The sequence below is a fragment of the Amblyomma americanum genome, chromosome 9 (assembly GCF_052857255.1).
Source record: "Amblyomma americanum isolate KBUSLIRL-KWMA chromosome 9, ASM5285725v1, whole genome shotgun sequence".
In the NCBI taxonomy this organism is placed as follows: domain Eukaryota; kingdom Metazoa; phylum Arthropoda; class Arachnida; order Ixodida; family Ixodidae; genus Amblyomma; species Amblyomma americanum.
Genome location: NC_135505.1, coordinates 25,519,508 through 25,540,321, shown reverse-complemented (window position 1 = coordinate 25,540,321; position 20,814 = coordinate 25,519,508). Strand labels below are relative to the sequence as shown.

At 45.9% G+C, this 20,814-nt stretch overlaps 1 protein-coding gene across 1 annotated transcript in view; it reads right to left on the bottom strand.

Moving 5' to 3' along the window:
- Positions 1–2,051: 2,051 nt before the first annotated feature.
- LOC144104941 (BTB/POZ domain-containing protein 9-like) overlaps positions 2,052–20,814 on the bottom strand; it is a 71,987-nt gene continuing 53,224 nt past the window's right edge. The window contains exons 9-10 of the mRNA XM_077638171.1: positions 14,358–14,436; positions 2,052–8,055 (exon numbers count right to left, since the gene is read on the bottom strand). Of these exons, the coding sequence (XP_077494297.1) occupies positions 7,882–8,055; positions 14,358–14,436 (253 nt within the window). The 3' untranslated portion in view covers positions 2,052–7,881. The remainder of the gene's footprint in view (positions 8,056–14,357; positions 14,437–20,814) is intronic.

Genomic DNA, 20,814 nt, shown 5'->3' with positions numbered 1-20,814 from the left:
ATCATTTACACCTAATGGGACGATCACAGCACTTGGAAGGTATTTCTAGGCATTTTTTTCTTTTCCAAAACAACACTGTGTGTTTACTACTCGCAGCCACATGGTGACAAACAGTTGCGGTGGCTTATTGGCTGCTTGGATGGGGTGAATCCCAGCTGCAAAGGCCACATTTCAAGGGAGGTAAAATGCAAAGGGTGTCCTTGTGCATTAAAAAAACACCAGGAGGTTAAAATAATATGCAGGTCAGTACGGTACTTCTCGCAGCACCTGTAGAATGTTGCAGTGCTGATCTTTGCATGTATAGCATCTGCTTGGACTGTATAGACTGCCACTGATGAGAATGTAGCCGAAAGAGAGAAAGCATTCTTTTTTGTGCAGGGCAGGCAAATTGGCCCACGCAAATAATCGTTTTGACGTGTACATGCACACTAAGATGTTTCTTGCATGCAGTTTAGTAGGCTATCATGCCACACACTGGAGGCCGTGTGGAGAGGCCTTCAGCAGGTGCTTGCTGGAGTGTGACTGAATGGGGATACAAATAGTCGTAGTTGTAGTTGCTGGTGGGGTGACCGCAGCCTTGGTGCTGCATTCTTCAGAAAAAGTTGGAAGCAGCTGGATCATTGTCCCTTTTTGTGAATGGCCTGTTACCGTTTACAATGGGACCGCCCATCTACCCAGGTACCTTGGCTGGAGACAACATTGGTTGCTTGTCCATCATGCATTCTCATCACTGTACGAAATGAGCTGCATAGTGTCATCGCAGTTTTGATGTATGAACCTGAAGCATGCATGCACAGTGGAGCATGTGAATAGCCCACCTAGTCATTAGGAAATGAAGCTGTGTCCAGAGTTCTGTAGCCAATGTCTGTCTGAGCCATTTGTGTACTCGTCTGGCTCATTCAGTGAGCATTTAAGGGGACACTGGAGATAAATGGAGCTTTAAGTCGTCATGGTTTCAGCTTTGCCATGTGACTGCACACTTGGAGCAAGAGCCTTCGTTACCCCTTAGTCATCGTGGTTTCAGTTTTGAAACTACCCAGGTAGCAGATATCCAGCCAGATAACCAATAGTGATGAGATATGACTCCACAATACCACCTATAACATTACACGCCACTCTAGTTCACTCAGTGACCACTGGAAAATTTTAAGAGCCTCTCTGAACCGACCTTCGCTCGTTTTCTTTCCCATCCAGTTTTACAGCGTGTTTCCTCTCCTAACACATACACACACTAGCTCCAACCCAAGCTAGTCACCAGCACAGCAACCCCTTGGCTCGGTGTCGAGTGGAAGAGCCCTCAGCGCCACTGGGTGGCTGTAGTGTGAGGTGGATGTGGCGTTACTCATTTTGCCTAACTGCCGGCAGCCCACACAAGATTCCCACTGCAAGTAGCGTCAATGGCACGGAGGTGACTGAAAACAGCCAGGCAGTCCTCTCTCTAGTTTTTTCAGCTGCTGTTCAGTACATATTAGGACAGTGTGATGACAAAGGCAAAGGCACGCCCTGCAGAGGACCTACTTGTGGTCAGCATCACCGGGGTGGCACTAGTAAACTTTGCAGTTGCGAGGATGAACATAGGAGGGCGCTCTGTGTGGGGGAAGGCCAGACGGTACAGAAGAAAAGAAGATTTAAGTCTGTCGGAGTGGGAACCGCTTGTGTACAGTCGTAAGCAATACTAGAGGGAACAAACAAAATTCATTTATTGATAACTCCATAATTGTGTGACAAGCAAAGCTTCTCCTGTTAACTAGTTTTCCTCTTGGTATATAATATTCAAAAGTCGGCCTCAAAATTTGCGCAGAAGTAACCAGAAAATGTGCAATTCTGTGCAAAAAGTTTGTTCCCTCTCATATTGCTCACGACTGTGCATGCGACTGCCAAAACATGACAGCCAATGACGCTAAGTTGGCCTACAACTTTGCGAGTGGCCCCCGATTTTAAATGGGCTGTAAATGTTCAACTCACAAAAGGGAGCCTTTCTAAATGCCCACTGTTGTCCCTGGCTTGTATCAACCCTTGAAGACAGACGCACACATGCGAGAGGAAACAGCTGAGTTATGCCACAGACTTTTATTACACAAGGAAAGTATTAAGTACAACAAAACAGTTCTAAACTTCTTTGGCACTACCATAACAAGACAATCGGAGAGAAAAGCAAAAATGCAGTGCTACAAACAACACTAGTGGAATAAAAGCTCATACCATTTACAAAACCAAAGGAACGTCAAACGCACATTTGCATTTAGCACCTCGAATACACACAGGACTGGTTACTGCAAACTTCCCAAACCTGCAACACGGCCAGCTCAACATTGCACTAGTCCTCCGCGAGCACAACCAAAGGTCAAGTGGTTTTGACAAGACAGTATGCCAATCAGGTGGACTCCTCCTTGTGTACCGGAGTGACCTGTGTTTAAAGCATGAGCCTAGAGTTGTTTTACAGGTGTCACTGTGGCAAGTTGAGAACTGGTGCTGTCCCGCATCCCATCAGCACGCAACAGAATCAGGTGGCAGTACTCGGTGTACAGGGACAGACGCCCTAAGCTCTTTGCCTTACTTGGTGCAAATAAATGCTGAAGAAATGAGCCAATGTAATGTCCTACCTGTCAACAACAAGCAAGGCTGGTGGTACAGTGTATCGCCTGGAGTAACAGAAAAGTTGCAGTTGGAGCTCAAGCAAAAGCATTGGATGCCTAGCGTTACATATTAAAATGACACAAACATACATGTATGAGGACTGTGCAGTCTAGTTAAAACATAGTAACAGCCCAGACCCGTGTGATGATTACCATCACTCCACCTGAATGAGACTAGGAAGTGATTTTGGGCTTCTTACTCTTGTCCAGTTCTTGTCACAGTGGAAGTACTCGAGCAATTGAAGCTTTCCCCACTCCCTTCAGTAAACTCGTACGGAAATTCCCTCAACTCGGGGAAGGGTCACGTAAGGTAAACTGTCGCGCACCACTGGTAATACCGCAGTGGCCCATACCACGTGCATAGACTCATGCCAATTCAACTCACACTGGCTGCAGTGCAATGGTGCCTCTCCATTAGGCCAAGTCTTTTGGTGATGGGGGGGGGGGGGAGATATGCTATGCAAGGCAGGCAGGGGAACTGCTATGGCACTACCCGCGACCACTGCTTTCCAAAAAGTACACGCCATGCTGTGAAACATGAAAACGAGTAACAAACGCAACCTTCTTTTCTAGAAAACACACAACCAGGCAGCTTCCACCCACTTAACCGATTTTAAATTATCTCTAGCAAAACAATGGTCACTACAAACTTGGCACTCCCTCAACCACTGACCACATGAATCACAGAGCATGCCTGGAGCAGGCACACTTTAATGGCTATGGAAGCAGCTTTTCTGCCAACCTCACAAGGTGGTATTCATGCCAATAAGAGAACATCGCATTAATTGTGCAGCTCAGTTAAATGATTTTGTTATTTGCACAGCTTTGCCATGCATAACAGTATGCAAGACAGCTCAGTCAATTCATTCAATCAGAGCGCATTTGAAACCGGGGTGTGAATACAGCAAGTGCACTCTGGCATATATAATGTGCAAGGTTTAGATAAGGCCTCCTCAATCAAAGCAGCTCAACAATAATGGTCTTAAGAGATACAAGAGCACCAACTGAATTTGTCCGCTGTGACGACAACGGTTTGCAAAATGAACTGCCCTAACAAGATTTTCAATCAGAAAGCTCAGTGCTACAAAAGTAAAAGTTGCTAATGATGCTCGCAGGCAACAGAAACATGGCGCCAAGCTTGGCTGCTTGGCGATGAGCTGTACGCACTCACAAACTGTCGTGCATTAAGAACTTGTACAAATTTTATGGCGGCTGTGCCCGCCCACGTCAGAGTGAGAACTGTAGACTGACACAAAGTGCCAACTGGCTTCAAACACACAAATATTTCACACTGAAATTCCACTCAGCCATTAAAGGGACCATGAAGTGGAATTTCCTGAGGTTAGGAAAAGCATGAGAGCGATCGGTATTCCACCACTCATCACTGCACCGCAAAAATTTTTAAGCTACCTTCAGTAACACACAAGATATCGACGATTCAAAATGATGGTCCTCCCATGCCGCCTCTAATCATACATGTCCATGTACCAGAAAAAAAAATAAAGAAAACAGGTCAGGACAGCACCTCGCCACGGCCCACCCATTGAGAAGGCTCGCCCAGTTTGCCTATTCACATCATTGGGGTAGGGGTAGCAAGAACACATGGTGAGGTAATGCCCTGATTGGTTGCAAGCAGGAATTAAAGAAATTTGTAAATTAGAGAATCCATGCAGAGCTTGTAAGTTTGACTCAATACTGCACAGATTTGGTGTATTAGAATACCACTATCAAAATAACTTCAGGGTCCCTTTAATCTGAAGTGTGCCCGAAATGCCTGCTTGCCTCTTAAATAAAGACAATTTCATAAATTGGAGCCCTTTGCTTGAACTGAAATTCCACATTTACTTTTTCTTCTGAAATAAGAGGCCTAATGTGATGCCACCAATCAATCACCAACTGGATATATCAGTGACATCCCCAATCAATCACCAGTTGGGTTGCTACTGATTTCCTATGGCGGCCGCCATCTTGAATTCTTTGGACAGAAAATTCTACGCCGAAGGGAGGTGGTAGCAGACCCCAAGAAATCGAGAAACATGAAGAATAAGAGCTAATGCTCTTAAAATCCTACCAAACAGTGTATGACGTCCTTTTGCCATACTCGCTACAACATGCCGACACACATCAGGATCCGCATGAAGGTCCCTCCTGGTCCAAGGATGCGGCAGCACAAGAACATCTGTGCAGTGCAGGAGATGTAGCCAATACTTTCGAGTGCTGATGCTTGCATCGAAAAACCCACTGCTCATCTTAAGCCTCTGCAGGTGTCTCTCGCCGTGGTATCGGTCGGATCATCATTAGCAGCCCAACTATGTTGACTACAGAACGACGCCCGCTCCAATTTACCCTGCCCTATGCCAACTCTGGCCACCTTATCCCTGCAAACTTCTTATCTCATCCATCCATCTAACTTTTTGCTGCCCCCTGCTACTTTTGCCTTCTTTAGGAATCCAGTCCGTTTCCCTTCACAACGATTGGTTATCTTGCCTTCACATTACATGTCCTGCCCAGGCCCATTTCTTTTTGATTGACTAAACCACGTTTGTTCCCTCACCCACTCTACTCTCATCCCTTTTCTTAACACTACACCCACCTCTTCCTCTCCATAGCTCCCTGCACTGTCCTTAACTTGAGTGGAACCCTTTTTGTTTTCGTCCACGTTTCTGCCCCATAGGCGAGTACCATTAAGACACAGCTATTGTACTTTTCCCTTGAGGGATACTAGCAAACTGTCATTCATGATCTCAGATAACCTGCCATATGCACTTAATTCCATTATTTTTTGGGGGTTACTTCACTTTTGTGGTCCAGATCTGTGTTCACCACCTGCCCTATGCAGATGTATTTCCGTGCACACTTCCAGTGCTTCGCTACAAATTGTGGATTGCTGCTCCCTTGCTAGACTGTTGAACATTAATTGGTAAACTGAACCCTCACAGATAGTGCATTTACTTCACTGTGCAATGATTTTCAAGATGTTCACCCTCAGGCAGCGAGTGTCTTCTGCAGATACCCAGCAATTAATACGAGGCAATTTTTTTTTTCTCCCTGAATTAGTTTTGGTGGACTGCTAACTTTTTATTCCTGTTGTAGAACACATCAAGTTAAAAAATCGATTGCAGACTGAGCAGAATCAACGAAGTCATCTGATAGTCAATTCGTACCATACTTTTATTGTCTGGATGCACATGGCACGTCCAGTTGACCACCCCTGCTATACTTCTCATGTTCATCTCATCAGTGGCACGGGCAAAGGAACCAAATTTTTCCACAGACAGCTTTACTTTTGGGGCACCTGTACCACATTTCACTTAACAGGACCAAGCACAATACAGTCACCTTTGTTGGAAGAAACTTCAGGTACCTCCATTTTTTTTCTTGCATTTAATCACCACATTTGGCACGCTTTGTTCACAGCTTTGTTCTAGGTGGTGCCATATGCACGTGTGTGTGTGTGTGTGTGTGTGTGGGTGGATGTCAATTCACCCAGGGACAGTAATGCTTTTGCTTTCCTACACGTAAGCGGTCCCAAGTGTCTGTTAAATTTTTTACACTCGTTTAAATCACCTTAGTGCTTTAAAAGCAGTATGCCCTTCTTTGAAGAACAAGTCATGGCCATCAAATGATTGCAAACATCTTGCCACGGCTCTCAAATTCTTACCTAGAAGCCAGGATTTAAATCCACACCCTGACATCAAAGCTCATTTCTCTTGTGAAAGATATAATTTAAATCACTGGTATATTGTAACCATGTTGTTTTTCTCGAAGTATTCTGTGCCACCGGTCCATCAATGTGTAAAAGGGGGCAAGGCACCGCTCAAGCTGTGAATTGGTGGCTTTTACCTTGGCCCCCTCCGCTTTCTTGTAAATGGGCCCAAATAAATGGAAATAATGAAATGAAACTACAGTTTGAGGACTAGCCGTATACTTCAGTCAATACCATGCTCATTACTGCCCAAGAGGCAAGCAGCCATTGCGTCTGCAATGTCAGGGTTGGTAGATGTCAACTACCAAGCGGAAGAAAACTTTCTGTGGCAAAAAACTGCATTTTAAAGAGTACAAAAGAAAGGTGATGACACAGGAGTGGTTCCTTTAATCGCCGTCAAAAGACACAACAAACAGGCTTAGGGCTCCAAGATTTTCATTTAACCAATTAAACTTCCCTCAAAAAGCTTAAGCTAAAAATAACAATGATAAAATAAAGTGCAGCAGAAAAATGCAGAGAACAATGGTTATCAAACAAGCAGTGAATTTACAGCCACAGAACATGATTATCCGGCTAGCAGGGCCAGCAGTGCTTGCACTGCCCATCACTGACTTGACTCAAGTGATGTGAAGTAACTGGTCACAATTTTCATGAAATATGCATTTCTAGGAGGCGTTTGCAACTGCTGCTAGTCGCAAAAACCCAATACATCACAGCGATGGAGCACCCTGCAGAGGGAATCCCAAAATAACGCATACACACACATGCTTCTATCGACCTTCTCTCCCACTTTGGCAAGCAGTTCAGAGATCTACACTCCACAGTTGCCAGCTGAAAGCAACAGTGGCTTTCCCTAGTGGTAGACTTCCTCCAGGGCTGTGGGCCTGTTGCAGAAGAGAGGTAGGCTCGCTCTCGATGTAAAAACTTTGTGTCAAATGTTGAAATACTGAGTCACATGCAATCTCATGTCCTTCTGAAAAAAACTGCCAACAGAAGGAAGATGCTCCAGCCTCGCACAGTTGCCAGTCAACAACAGACTCCCTGCAGTGCAGCGTTTGGTGGGTAGGCATCATTTCGCAATAATAATAATAATAAAAATAAACGATAAACTTACTACTCCTACTCTCCTGAACTGCACCAGAAGTGACAAATGATTTGCCACTCCGATCCATTGGCTGTTTACAAAGCCATGCGACAGCTGGGAGGCGAGAGCACAAGACGGGGTAGCATCCAGCACAGCCTTTGTCTCTCGCATGCTTCCATGCTGTTTGTTGCAATCAAACGCCAACAGGCCCACATCTACAGTGGGAAAACACCAAGATGCCACTGTGTTTTGCCCTGTGTTTGTGCAGTGCTCACTTCCGTGGCAGTCCCACTCCTGTCTGGAGCGACAGACCTGAAGCGTGGAGCCGAGAGGAAGTCAATCGCCACATGGAGTCAGACACGAGGTGAATAAAAACACAGCCAGCTGTGATTCCCAGCCAAGAACGCCAAGCAGAGGAGATGACCAAGATCCTTCATCACTATCCGTTTGTCCTCTCACGGGTGTTGCGGCTGCTTCTGCTGTGAGAGGTCACTGTCGTGGCTGGACGACGACGAACTCCGCCGGTCGGTGTTGGTGCTGCTGCCCTGCTTGGACGTCGCCGGCGCGGCCGTCGAGCCAGGCGTCTCGAGGCACTGAGCCGGGCACTCAAAGTGGACGCAGTGGAACACCTGCATGGGCCGCCAGCCAGACTAAGACTTTATCGCCTTGAAGAGGACAACTATCTTCAGTTTTTGTACTTTTATAACAGCGACAACTGCTACAGGCACATTTGCCAGTTCTGCAGTGCTGGCGTAACATAGAGGACAAAAAAGGAGGAAAGGGGAGTGGTGCCCTCGGTGTGCATTGGTGTGAACTAGTGCTTGCACCATTCATGCCGCCAGATCTGATAGTGAGCAGCATCCATACAGAACTCGAGAGACCTCCGTGCGTGGCTGAGAACGACGGTGATTCTGTTAAAAACGCTTGTTGCTCCCACTGGCACCGAGCTGTTGAGTTCTTTCGGGGTGCAAGTCAACCCAGCAAAGAGTTTGTTTCAGTGCCACATCAGTCAGCTCGTTTGTTCACGGCGGTGTCACCGCCCCATGGAAAAATAATTACACAGCAAGCAGCAGAAATTGGAGGTAGGCCAGCTAGGCAAGATGCTTGCATGGGAAGCTCTTTCAGGAGACAAATGATGCGATTACACTGTAATGCCTGGTGTATCTCTTAACACTAGGTGTTGTGCTTTTCGGTTTAAACAAAAAAAAAACATATAAAGGTATGCTGAATCAATTTCCGAAATTTGGTCTTAACTAGGGGTGTGCGAATATTCGAAATTTCGAATACAAATCGAATATGTTTGATATTCGATTCGTATTCGAAAATTGATATTCGCGAATTTCCGAATATTCGAAAATTCCCGAATACTCACCATCGATCGTATACTACGCATAGTTTCATAAATTCAACTGTGGCAAAACGACAATATCTGGGCAAATCAGCCGATAATCGAGCTAAAAATTCCAGGAAAACAGTACAGAGGTCCCATCCTCTTCCTTCTCCGCCATTTATCACGCGGACCGACCGCAGCCCGACGCCGCAAGGCTTCACCTCGTGAGAATTTCCCCAAGTGGGCTTTCGCACATATCACGCGTGCTGCGAACAAGATGGCCGACGGCCCGCTTCGAGCAATCGCAACGTGAAATCGCGCTTTTTTTTAATCCTTCCGTAATACGTTACATATTTAATGCCCACATCCGAAGAATGCGTCCTTCATAACTCTCCGAGTGTGACTTCCGCCATCCCGTTTTATAAACTTCACTATGCGGGAAAGCCTACTTGCGCAATGCCGCGGGAGCCTCCTGAAGGGGCGCGTCGAGTAGTCACAATACGGCAAGCGATACTGTCAAAATCTCGCCTATTGCATGGTGCATTGTGACCTGCACACCTCTTTAGCGGGCGTAACGGCAGGCGTGGCAACAATCGGAAGGCCACTGTCGCTAGGGCAAAAAAATAGCCTGGCTGCGTAGTTTCGGTTTCTGATTTTTCACCGCTGCCCCGTAGCAACTTCAAATGTCGGCCCGCGCATTCGCCGATAGTCCAATCCCAGCTCCGCGTGGCTTATTTCTTTTTCCTTTTTAGAAACCGCCTCGCCGCTCCGACGCCAGTGTGTGTTCCCCGGCCCCCTGCTTGCATTTATGTTGTTCTTCCAGCACTACAAAACGGGTAGCTCCTTGTCACGGGCTTGCAGGTGTTAGCGCGATGGAGGCGCCTCTTAAGGCCTTACTGCATCTTCAGCATTTTCGGCAGCATTTTTGTTTTTCGTGGGGGGGGGGGGGGGGGGGGGGGGCAGTTTTATTAACAGAGGTCTTCGGATGAACCGGGCATTTCTTCCGGTCCCTTGAACTCCGAATGAATGAGGGTTAATAGTCATCATGTTATTTTTTTGTGCCAGTCTTGTTATTTTATGGATTTTGTTTTGCATGACCTCATTATAGTTTGAATATTGTTATGCTGTCTAATCAAGTTGTATACATTTCTGTGCGCATCATGTTTATTTATATGGTACTGAGGCAGTCTAGTTTTGTTTATTTTAGTTGCAAAGACCATACACTATTTTGAAAAAAAATAAAAAAAATAAGGGCAACAACGTTTGCTTGCTCATCGTTTTCTGAAATCTTTTTGTACTGAACAGATATTCAATATTCGAAGCCATTTTTTCAGCATGGTTCAGGTGTCCAACGATATATGAGACAGATACTGCGCCATTTCCTTTCCCTCCAAAACCAATTATTATTATTATTATTATATTCGATATTCGAAGCCATTTTTTCAGCATATTCGTATTCGATTCGTATTCGAAAATTTCAATATTCGCACACAACTAGTTTCAACTCAAAAAGGTCGATACCCTTGACATGTATGCTATAATTAGCTGCCAGCATGCCGCCAAGGGGCATGCCTACCAAGGGGCATGCCAGGAAAATGAGGTTTTGTACTTGACTAGGTTAGTGTTGGGATGAAAATGTGAATTCAGGCATAACAGCATGACTCTACTAGAGGCAAATCTCCAAAAAATGATGCCAAATTAAGTCTCCATACTAGACTTACACAAAACTTTCACCTGTACTAAATTCATTCAAGAAGCATAAGATGCAAAGGGCCATTCCATGTCAAACGCACCAGAATTTGCGCTCGGCCTACTCCAGTTTGTTCCATAAAATTTGTGGCTCATTTATTGCACCATCAAAAGTAATTACCCTTAATAATGTTGGGGAAAAAAATTTCCCAGTCATGTGACAGTATATATATATATATAGACAAGGTAAAGTAAATGAGGGGCCCATTTGACAAACTTGTGGAGGGAGCCAACAGTCACCGAAACCAAGATGCATAGGGGAACGTTATTTTTTTTTAATGTGTTGTGCTTATCAGTGGGATAATATTACTTAGATTAATAAATCGCTTAAAGAAAATTACTTATACAGCAGCAGAAAAAACAACCACGCCGCCGGTGGGATCCAAACCCACGACCTCCGAATATCGCGTCCGGTGCTCTTACCAACTGAGCTACGGCGACGGCTGTCCAATCTGCTGCTCTCATGGGTATTTATGTTTATTTGGTGTACGCGAACCTTGAGAGTGTTCACCAGCGCCACCCTCGTCCATAGCGGCGGACGTAGCATGTCCTGTATTACCGCGAGCGTGACGTGGAACGTCATCTAACGGCGAGGGCGGAAACTGTGCGAGAGCCCTCTTAAGCAACCTGTGGCATCAAGACTGCCAGAACCGAGACCCTCGTTAAGCTATTAGCAGACAAGGTAAAGTAAATGAGGGGCCCGTTTGACAAACTTATGAAGGGAGCCAACAGTCACCGAAACCAAGGTGCGTTCCCCTATGCACCTTGGTTTTGGTGACTGTTGGCTCCCTTCATATATATATATATAGCAGACAAGTTAAAGGAAATGAGGGGCCCGTTTGACAAATTTTATGAAGGGAGTCAACAGTCACCGAAACCAAGGTGCATAGGGGAACGTAAATTTTTTTTTTTAATGTGTTATGCTTATCAGTGGGATAATAATACTTAGATTAATAAATCGCTTAAAGAAAATTACTTATAAAGCAGCAGAAAAAACAACCATGCCGCCGGTGGGATCCGAACCCACGACCTCCGAATATCGCGTCCGGTGCTCTTACCAACTGAGCTACGGCGACAGCTGTCCAATCTGCTGCTCTCGTGGGTATTTATGTTTACTGGGTGTAAGCGAGCCTTGAGAGTGTTCACCAGCGCCACCCTCGACCATAGCGGCGGACGTAGCACGTCCTGTAATACCGTGAGCGTGACGTAGACCGTCATCTAACGGCGAGGGCGGAAACTGTGCGAGAGCCCTCTTATGCTACTTATGGCATCAAGGCTGCCAGAACCGAGACCCTCGTTAAGCTATTAGCAGACAAGTTAAAGGAAATGAGGGTGAACACTCTCAAGGCTCGCTTACACCCAGTAAACATAAATACCCACGAGAGCAGCAGATTGGACAGCCGTCGCCGTAGCTCAGTTGGTAAGAGCACCGGACGCGATATTCGGAGGTCGTGGGTTCGGATCCCACCGGCGGCATGGTTGTTTTTTCTGCTGCTTTATAAGTAATTTTCTTTAAGCGATTTATTAATCTAAGTATTATTATCCCACTGATAAGCATAACACATAAAAAAAAAATTAACGCTCCCCTATGCACCTTGGTTTCGGTGACTGTTGGCTCCCTTCATAAAATTTGTCAAACGGGCCCCTCATTTCCTTTAACTTGTCTGCTAATAGCTTAACGAGGGTCTCGGTTCTGGCAGCCTTGATGCCATAGGTAGCATAAGAGGGCTCTCGCACAGTTTCCGCCCTCGCCGTTAGATGACGGTCTACGTCACGCTCGCGGTATTACAGGACGTGCTACGTCCGCTGCTATGGTCGAGGGTGGCGCTGGTGAACACTCTCAAGGCTCGCTTACACCCAGTAAACATAAATACCCACGAAAGCAGCAGATTGGACAGCCGTCGCCGTAGCTCAGTTGGTAAGAGCACCGGACGCGATATTCGGAGGTCGTGGGTTCGGATCCCACCGGTGGCATGGTTGTTTTTTCTGCTGCTTTATAAGTAATTTTCATTAAGCGATTTATTAATCTAAGTATTATTATCCCACTGATAAGCATAACACATTAAAAAAAAAAAATTAACGTTCCCCTATGCACCTTGGTTTTGGTGACTGTTGGCTCCCTTCATAAAATTTGTCAAACGGGCCCCTCATTTCCTTTAACTTGTCTGCTAATAGCTTAACGATGGTCTCGGTTCTGGCAGCCTTGATGCCATAGGTAGCATAAGAGGGCTCTCGCACAGTTTCCGCCCTCGCCGTTAGATGACGGTGTACGTCACGCTCGCGGTATTACAGGACGTGCTACGTCCGCCGCTATGGTCGAGGGTGGCGCTCGTGAACACTCTTAAGGCTCGCTTACACCCAGTAAACATAAATACCCACGAGAGCAGCAGATTGGACAGCCGTCGCCGTAGCTCAGTTGGTAAGAGCACCGGACGCGATATTCGGAGGTCGTGGGTTCGGATCCCACCGGCGGCATGGTTGTTTTTTCTGCTGCTTTATAAGTAATTTTCTTTTAAGCGATTTATTAATCTAAGAATTATTATCCCACTGATAAGCATAACACATTAAAAAAAAATATTAACGTTCCCCTATGCACCTTGGTTTCGGTGACTGTTGGCTCCCTTCATAATATATATATATATATATATATATATATATATATATATATATATATATATATATATATATATATATATATATATATATATATTAAAAACCCGTACGCAATATTCATGAGCAATAGGAAATTGTTCAGCAGCTCTCTATAAGATCTATGACACGTACTATATCATTAAAAGGTTCAAACTACAATGAAACAAAATATATTTCAGGAAAAAAATTTCGAGCTCACAAAAGTGTTTAGTGCAGTTTTCGGCCATAAATTTCGCATAGAGGTGTTCGTGGTAAAAATATTAAATGTGGCCTGATGGTACTCCTTTTATCAAAAGTGACCGGGCGTACGTGGTTTGTTTCATAGCCGTGCAGCGGAGCACTTATGGCAGCCCTTGAAGCAAAAACCTGCTGCTCGGTTACTTTTAACAAAGGGGGTACGTTTTATTGCAATTGTGCTTGGCTATTTTTATTGGGGCCCTTTCTCTTTTAGGCAACAAAAAAATTTTTCGAGTTCAGAGCCGCGCCAGAGGCCATGATTGCTTCGTACTGCCACTGCACTGCAGAACATGGCTGCAGTGCCGCTAAGAATCCTATATTATGTTTACCAAAGCAGCGGTATGCGTCAGCAGCATCAAATGACTCGAGAGGCCATTGGCAAGCGTGCATATGATTGCCGCAGGAAGCCGACGTCTCGTTATCTCAGTTCTCTTCTGCTCCCACCCACCTTTCAGCCAGAGCAGACTCCATGTTCATGCAAAGCTTTGATCTTCACATGCAATCAAACTCACGTTATGTATTCGTAGCCACGTTGTATTTGCACAAATGCCGCAGAAAACAAATGAAAAAAAAACAACAAAAAACATGGTAGCATAAAATGTGATAAATGAAAACAAAGTGTCACAAAAAGGAGTGATAGGAGTGGGATGGTAGGCATTTCTGAGTTGCTTTTATAGACCAATATGTGTTTCATAAGTAGCCAATTAATTACCAGCCAGTGCCCTCGGAACCACACCATCCCTAACAACTGATATATAGTAAGGGCAATAATATAGTAAAAATTTGTGCTGCTCCAAGTGACTTTGCTATAGAGGGGTTCTACTTTACACTCATTTTAACACTCAAATTCGTTTTATTTATTCAGCTCGACTCCCTGCCAAATATCTCGCAATGCACATCCCCGAGCATGGTCACGCTGCTTGCACTTACAAAACCCAATGCCATGTTGTCTGTGGCACCCACCTCGTTCGCGGTGTTGTGGGTTCCCACAATGCGCACAAACACCACAGGCTGCCGAGGAAAGCGCAGAAGCTGCCACGACCTGCACACACACAGCAAGCACACCCTGAATATGTTGCACAATCTCCCAACGTCACTGACTTTTCCCCTCCTTGAAGGAAAAACAAGGAGAAAAAAATGGGACGGACGTTGACAAAAAGTCCTCAATGCAAATACAATACTACTGTTAGTAAAAAAACACAACTGGGCACGTAATTAACAGATTTGTCATCTGGCAGTTATTGAAACAATGCCATCCACGCCATTAATAAAAAATGCCAATGATTACGTTACTTCCTAATGCAAAATTTGCACGCAGCTCATAAGGTGTTTCAATTTTTTGATAGGCTGAGGCAAAGGATTTAAGTAAGAAATGTATGTACAATTACAGACAACTTGTTATTTTTCACACATATTTCTTCTTCAAGAAACACTCCACTAACAGTTCTTGATTGTCATGAAGGAAGCTTTGTGGTCGGAGAAATAGATGGATATATGCTCGACTTGCTGCACCAATGCCTGGTTCTCAAACACGAGGTCTATGCAAGTATTTCGCGAGGTTGTCACAGCCATGGGAGGCATTACAAGCGGGAGGAACGGGATGTTCTTCCGCATAAGTGGTAAGAAATTCCCGTTTGTCTTTATATCTACATTAAAATCCCCCACTACGAAAATTGGTGGGGATCGACACACACATCCAAATGGCTTGTCTCGAAAGTGCCACCGGAAAGCCTTTGTTGCGCCCTCATTCTGTGTGGGCCTTTCTTTGCATTTGGCCTCGGCCACGCGAATGGTACAGTCTTCTCGGCGGTGCCGATGAGCCTCCACTTCGATGGCGCGAACGGCAGGGTCCTTTCGGAGGCGACGCTTAGCTTCTGATTCAGCATCGCTTACTCTTGGTTGCTCTCGGCGGCAGCGATGAGCATCCGCTTCGGCGGCACGAACGGCAGGGTCTTCTCGGCAGTGGCACTTAGCCTCTGCTTCAGCGACGCGCACTCCTGGATCATGTCGACGGTGGCGACGGTAAGCTTCTGCTTTGGCGGCAGCACCTCTGGATTCTAATGGCGACAGCGCTGGGCCTCTGCTCTGGCAGCTCGTTTATCAGCAGCGGTAGACGAAGGACTTCCACCGGCTGCCTCGCTCATGGCTAAGAAGGAACTGGCAGAGAATAAACTATTTATATAGGCAGGCGGTTCGCAGTGGCGAATGGCAGTGGCTATGCTTTTTGGCTCAGGCGGTGCACATATCGAGATCCACTGCCACCAATCTGGCTCTCTGAATGCTGCCGCACAGAAGTGGCATTGGAGGAGGAGCGAAGAGAGCAATTAAGTTATCGGGAGGTCGTGAGAGGCAGCGCGTTGGCGCACAAGAACGATGCGCGACGAAGAGATAGCAGCGACTGACTGATGCGCTGACGCTGATAGCGAGTCAAGTGAATGTGGCTTTGCGTTTCGGCTTGGGATGCATGCACCGTGATCCGCTAATGCCAAGCCGGCGCTTCGGCAACCGGAGAACACCGCATGCTATCGCGTGGTCACCGCCACGGAGGAAGAGGGTGGGGGGGCAAACGCAGTGGCGAACAGCGGCGGCTATGCGTGTCAGCTTGGGCGTGTGGAAGAAATGACTCCAGAAGCGCACGCAGCTAGAGCAGCGTGCTGCCCCGGCTGCGGAGCTGGTTATGAGGGACAACGGCGACGCCGCGAAACACAGGAACGGGCGCCAAAAAGCTGCGCTCTAATAAAACGAAAAAAAAAAAAAACTGATTTCAAAGTCTACACCAAGCATGCAGAATGCAACATTCGATGCAGCAGTCTAGCCCATGCACAGAAAAGCTCACGTAATTGGTGGGCATGTTAATTTGAGTGTGCAGTTAAAAGCCAGAGTTAGTTTGGTTTCTTGAGATTTAACATTTTAAAGGGCTGTAGATAACTTCGACCACCTGGAGTTCTTTAATGCGCACTGACATCATACAGTACATGGGCCTCTAGCATTTTGCCTCCATTGAAATGCAACTGCCACAGCCGGGATCGAACCCCCGTCTTTCAGGTCAGCGACCGAGCACCATAACCACCGAGCCACTGCAGCAGCTAAAAAAAGTTGGTGTTAAGACTGCATAATGCAAACTCCTACTGAAGGCAGAAGTGATAAAGGGCTTAAGCAAGTGTTTCACTCAAATGGCCGGTGGTGATATCCGATAACCACTGGTCCTTAAGGGTAACGGAGTGGATTCCAAGAGAAGGCAAGCACAGCAGGGGGTTGCAGAAAGTTAGGTGGGCGGATGAGATTAGCAAGTTTGCAGGCATAGGGTGGCCACAGCTGGAAAAGGACAGGGTTAGATGGAGAGACATGGGAGAGGCCATTGCCCTGCAGTGGGCGTAGTCAGGCTGATGATGATGATGATATCAGATAGTCACACGTAAGCTACAAAACGGGCACCATCAACAGGCTTCCCTGGAGCCCTCAGTGGCACATTGCAAACAAGGCCAGCTTTCAAAAGCAGCTGCAGTGTTTAACAGACAGTAATCGAGCACAAATTCAGTCACAGAGATGTACATGCTGCTCGGACAAGACCACTGCACTATGAATGTTGAAACTACCGCTGGATAGTGCCTTCTTCCTGCTGTATCACACTGCCTCAATGCTCCAGACAACGACTGCACTCTGCAAGCACCGAGTTCTTCCCTTTTCTGCACAAGTGCAGTGGAAACGAGATTCTTGATAAAAGCTTGCTCAGAGCAATTCATGTGCCACTCCGTGCAGAGTGGGTCTTCCCTTTCGCAGAAGCTTGTCGCTGCCCCACACAGTGCGAAGGAATGCTCGCACATCCAACTCAAAAACTTGAGACACTTGAGCTCTGTAAGGGTATGACACAATAGCATTAATGGGTTCCGTTAGTGGCCTGGGGTCCCCTTTGCTTATCCCTTCATAGACACGGATGCTGTTCTTTCTTTCACGTAACACTTAACCTACCCCTAAGAGTGCAATGCGACAGCATTAGAGATCCCCCATGTACTCCTTCTCTGCCACCTGGGTTCTGCCTGCATGCCCATATATACAGAATTGGTCATTCTCTACATCACATTCACAGATCGTGAGGAGCCCACATGCCGCTCCTGGCACAGCGGTGCATTGCTTAACCACTGCACCACTGGCTCGGCAGGTGGCCACTTCAAAACACAGCCACCGGCGGAACTTGCGAGACACTGGTTGCTCTTCCCAAGCAACCTCTCTCGACCAACCATTAATTTAGCCGCCACTGCCCCGGTAGGCAGACTGCTCACGATCCGGTGGCCAGGTTGTGGTGACGTCACATGGTCACGTGACTGACCTTCGTGGCAGGTGGGCTCCCTGCTTTTCGTGGCATGCCAATGCCGGCATTTCTTCTGAATGGGACCATTAATACTGCTGCATTAAATGTCCATTTTCCCCACCCCCACCCCATGTGTGTGATGGAATGTGTTACCCTTCCATCAAATTGGTACGGCAATAAATGCTGCGATTGGAAGTTGCACAGCATTTCTCTATTGTCACTGCATTATGCAAGCTAGCAAACCTGGGCCTGCATACTAAGCTGCACCATTTTCAAAGCACCCCTTTCAATGACACTCGACTGGCTGAAACTCCAGAAGCAGATGCAACAAACCAAAGAAACCACATGGCGATGGAACACACATCACGTACATTACCACAGTGAATGCTTTAAGAAGGGGCGAGACTTTAGAAGCTGTGATTTTAAAATAGTGCGTACAACAGTGTAATAGAAGCTACTTTTATGAAAGTTGGAAGAAATAATGCAATAAATGTGGAGTTACAAACAAAAAGGTAAAATTTGCTAAAAAAAGGCTTTTACAAGTTATATTTTTTTCTATTTTTACATTTGTACCTTTTTTTATCAGAAATGGTCAGAAACACAGTGCTGAAATTTAAAAAATAAAATCTAGAAAATCGTTTTTTTTCCCAGGGTTATAATTCTAGTTTCTCTTATGTAACAAAAATGTGCTTTTATGCACTGCTAATTTCAGAATTGTGTCTTGAACCTTGGTCTAATAAAGAGTATGAATCTATAAAAAATAAAAATTACATAAACTGAAAAAAAAATTGAAAATTTTTCATCTTTTTGTAACTGCAGCTTCTATGCATTATTTGTACCAAGTTTCATTACGTAGCTTTGATTATATGACTGCTACACAATACTTCATTACAGTGCAATCCACTTATAACAATATTGAGAAAAACCTGAAAATCCGATAGTTATAACCAATTACCGTTATATCTGGACTGGCAAAAAAAGTAAAAAGAACAAAGAACACACCCATGTGTTTCCCCATGCATGTAGGTACCACACCATGCACCTATACCACCAGCACCAGCGCTCCTGTCAAGGTTGCATGGAGTCTTGGCACGTTGGCAAAGTCTGCGCTGCGGACTCCACGGAGGAATGCACTAAGAAAATCTAACGCTTAAAAAAAAAGTAAATTCTCAATGACAAAACCGAAGGGGGTTCAGAGACAACACCTTGCGCTTTGTAGCCGCCATTTTCAGTTCACGAGCACACAGACGGGCCAAAACGGCGCAAGCTAAATTTGTGTGAGAAAGCATTAACGCAGCAGCGGAAAAGAAAGCTCTTCCCTCTTCCCTCCAGCGACTGTGACAGTTATAGTGCTTGGTTCCTAAGGCTGTGCGCAATGCCCCCCCGCAAGGATTTTGCCACACCGGTCCATTTGCAGAGTTTTTACATAATTCGCTTCAAGTATTTTATTTTTTATCAAACTTTCAGACAAATTTTGGTGGTAAACACCTTCCAGGCAGCCAGAATTCTATCGTTGTATTCGTTATTTCACTGATAATTTTACCGTTACATACAGTTTAGTTTTACATACGCACAATGAGAGAATAAATCTAAAGAATTTGTCGTTATAAGCAATATACCATTATATTTGGTATCGTTATAGATGGACTGCATTGCATTACTACTTCTGAAGTTTCACCTCACCTTAAAAGCCTCAAGACATACCATAATCATGCGCATAATGAACCCACCCCACTTTTGTTGCTGAGAATTAACCTTTTTTTTTTTTTTTTAACCGTTAGCAGTCCCTATAGCACATTCCTCAGTTTTCGTCCTATCCGCAGCGCAGTACTTGGCAGTGTGCCAAGATGCTTCTCGGCATCTTCACAGCATCTTGGCACTTTTCTCAGCTTAAAATTTCGCACATAGGTGGCATACTACAGTCAGTTTTGTTTTATACCTTGTTTGGGTGGGGTCCTTATCTGATTTCGTTAACCAGCAAATCCCCATCATCTGCAGCGGTGGCAAACGAAAGCAACGAGCTTTCACAGCAATGGTACAGGCAGCGCCATCTCGTGCCCAGTGGAGGAATGAGTGCTCTTCAAAGCAGCCTCCACATCTGCCTTCATGGCTGGTCTCTTCTTTGGTCATGTTTCATTTATTGGCAAAGGGCAAAAGTGCCACTGGGCCTTTTGCTGTGCCAACTGCGACGTACCGACTCCAGCTGGCATCCACAGTCTCAACAGAAAAGGCATTCGCTTCTGGCACATCAGCCAAATGGGCGCCATCAAGAATGGTGCTTTGGAAAACGACGCAACATAGAATATAGGCCCTGATGTGCCTTTGTCTGCCAATGATTACTTCCCTTTAGCCCAGTTCTTTTAGTGCACACCACTTCTAGCCGAAATCACAGATTTCGCCGATGTCTGTCCAAGGCCGCTCTCTCACTCTCTTTCTCCGTGAACTTGAAGCGCAAAAGAGAAGGTGGCGACGCACGCATCACGTGGCGCAATGAGGAGGCGGAGTGGCCACACAGCTGCAGACAATGAGCGAGTGGAGTGTATCACAATTGTGGCCATCGCTACCATCACTGGGCAGTGTTGTACAAGTGCGTGTTATCTGGACTGAGCTAGTTGCTCGCGTGCCCTCAACTTCAGCCTCTCTCCGCTCTTGTCAGTCACCTCTCAGCCTTCACAGACAGCAGACGTGTACGTGCGGTGCTCCCTAGACCTCTGCTCCGCACCGCTCGCCGCATCGTGAAGCAGCTTGTGCTCAGCTCCGCGCCTTAAGTGGGGAGACGGCTTCTGGGGGCGAAAAAAATAGCAAAAAAATCGATTTTTCAGGAATAGAATTTTTGAAATCTGCAGCTGTTTTTCTACTAGTCTGTGAAATTCCAGAACTCCAGAGTCAATATTTCAACTGTAATACGATTAAAAAACGCAGATCCGCGCACACTTGGGACAGATTTTGATGCGAAAACCACAGTCTTTCCGCGACACGCAGCCGTCATTCTCCGGCAGTGATCGCCGCCATCTTGGTCTCATTCGAAAGAGCAGCTTTTTGTGTTCAATTTCGCGCCATTGCTCTGCTTTTACGCCTATTGGTTGTGGGAAAAAAAGGCGCCAAAAAAAA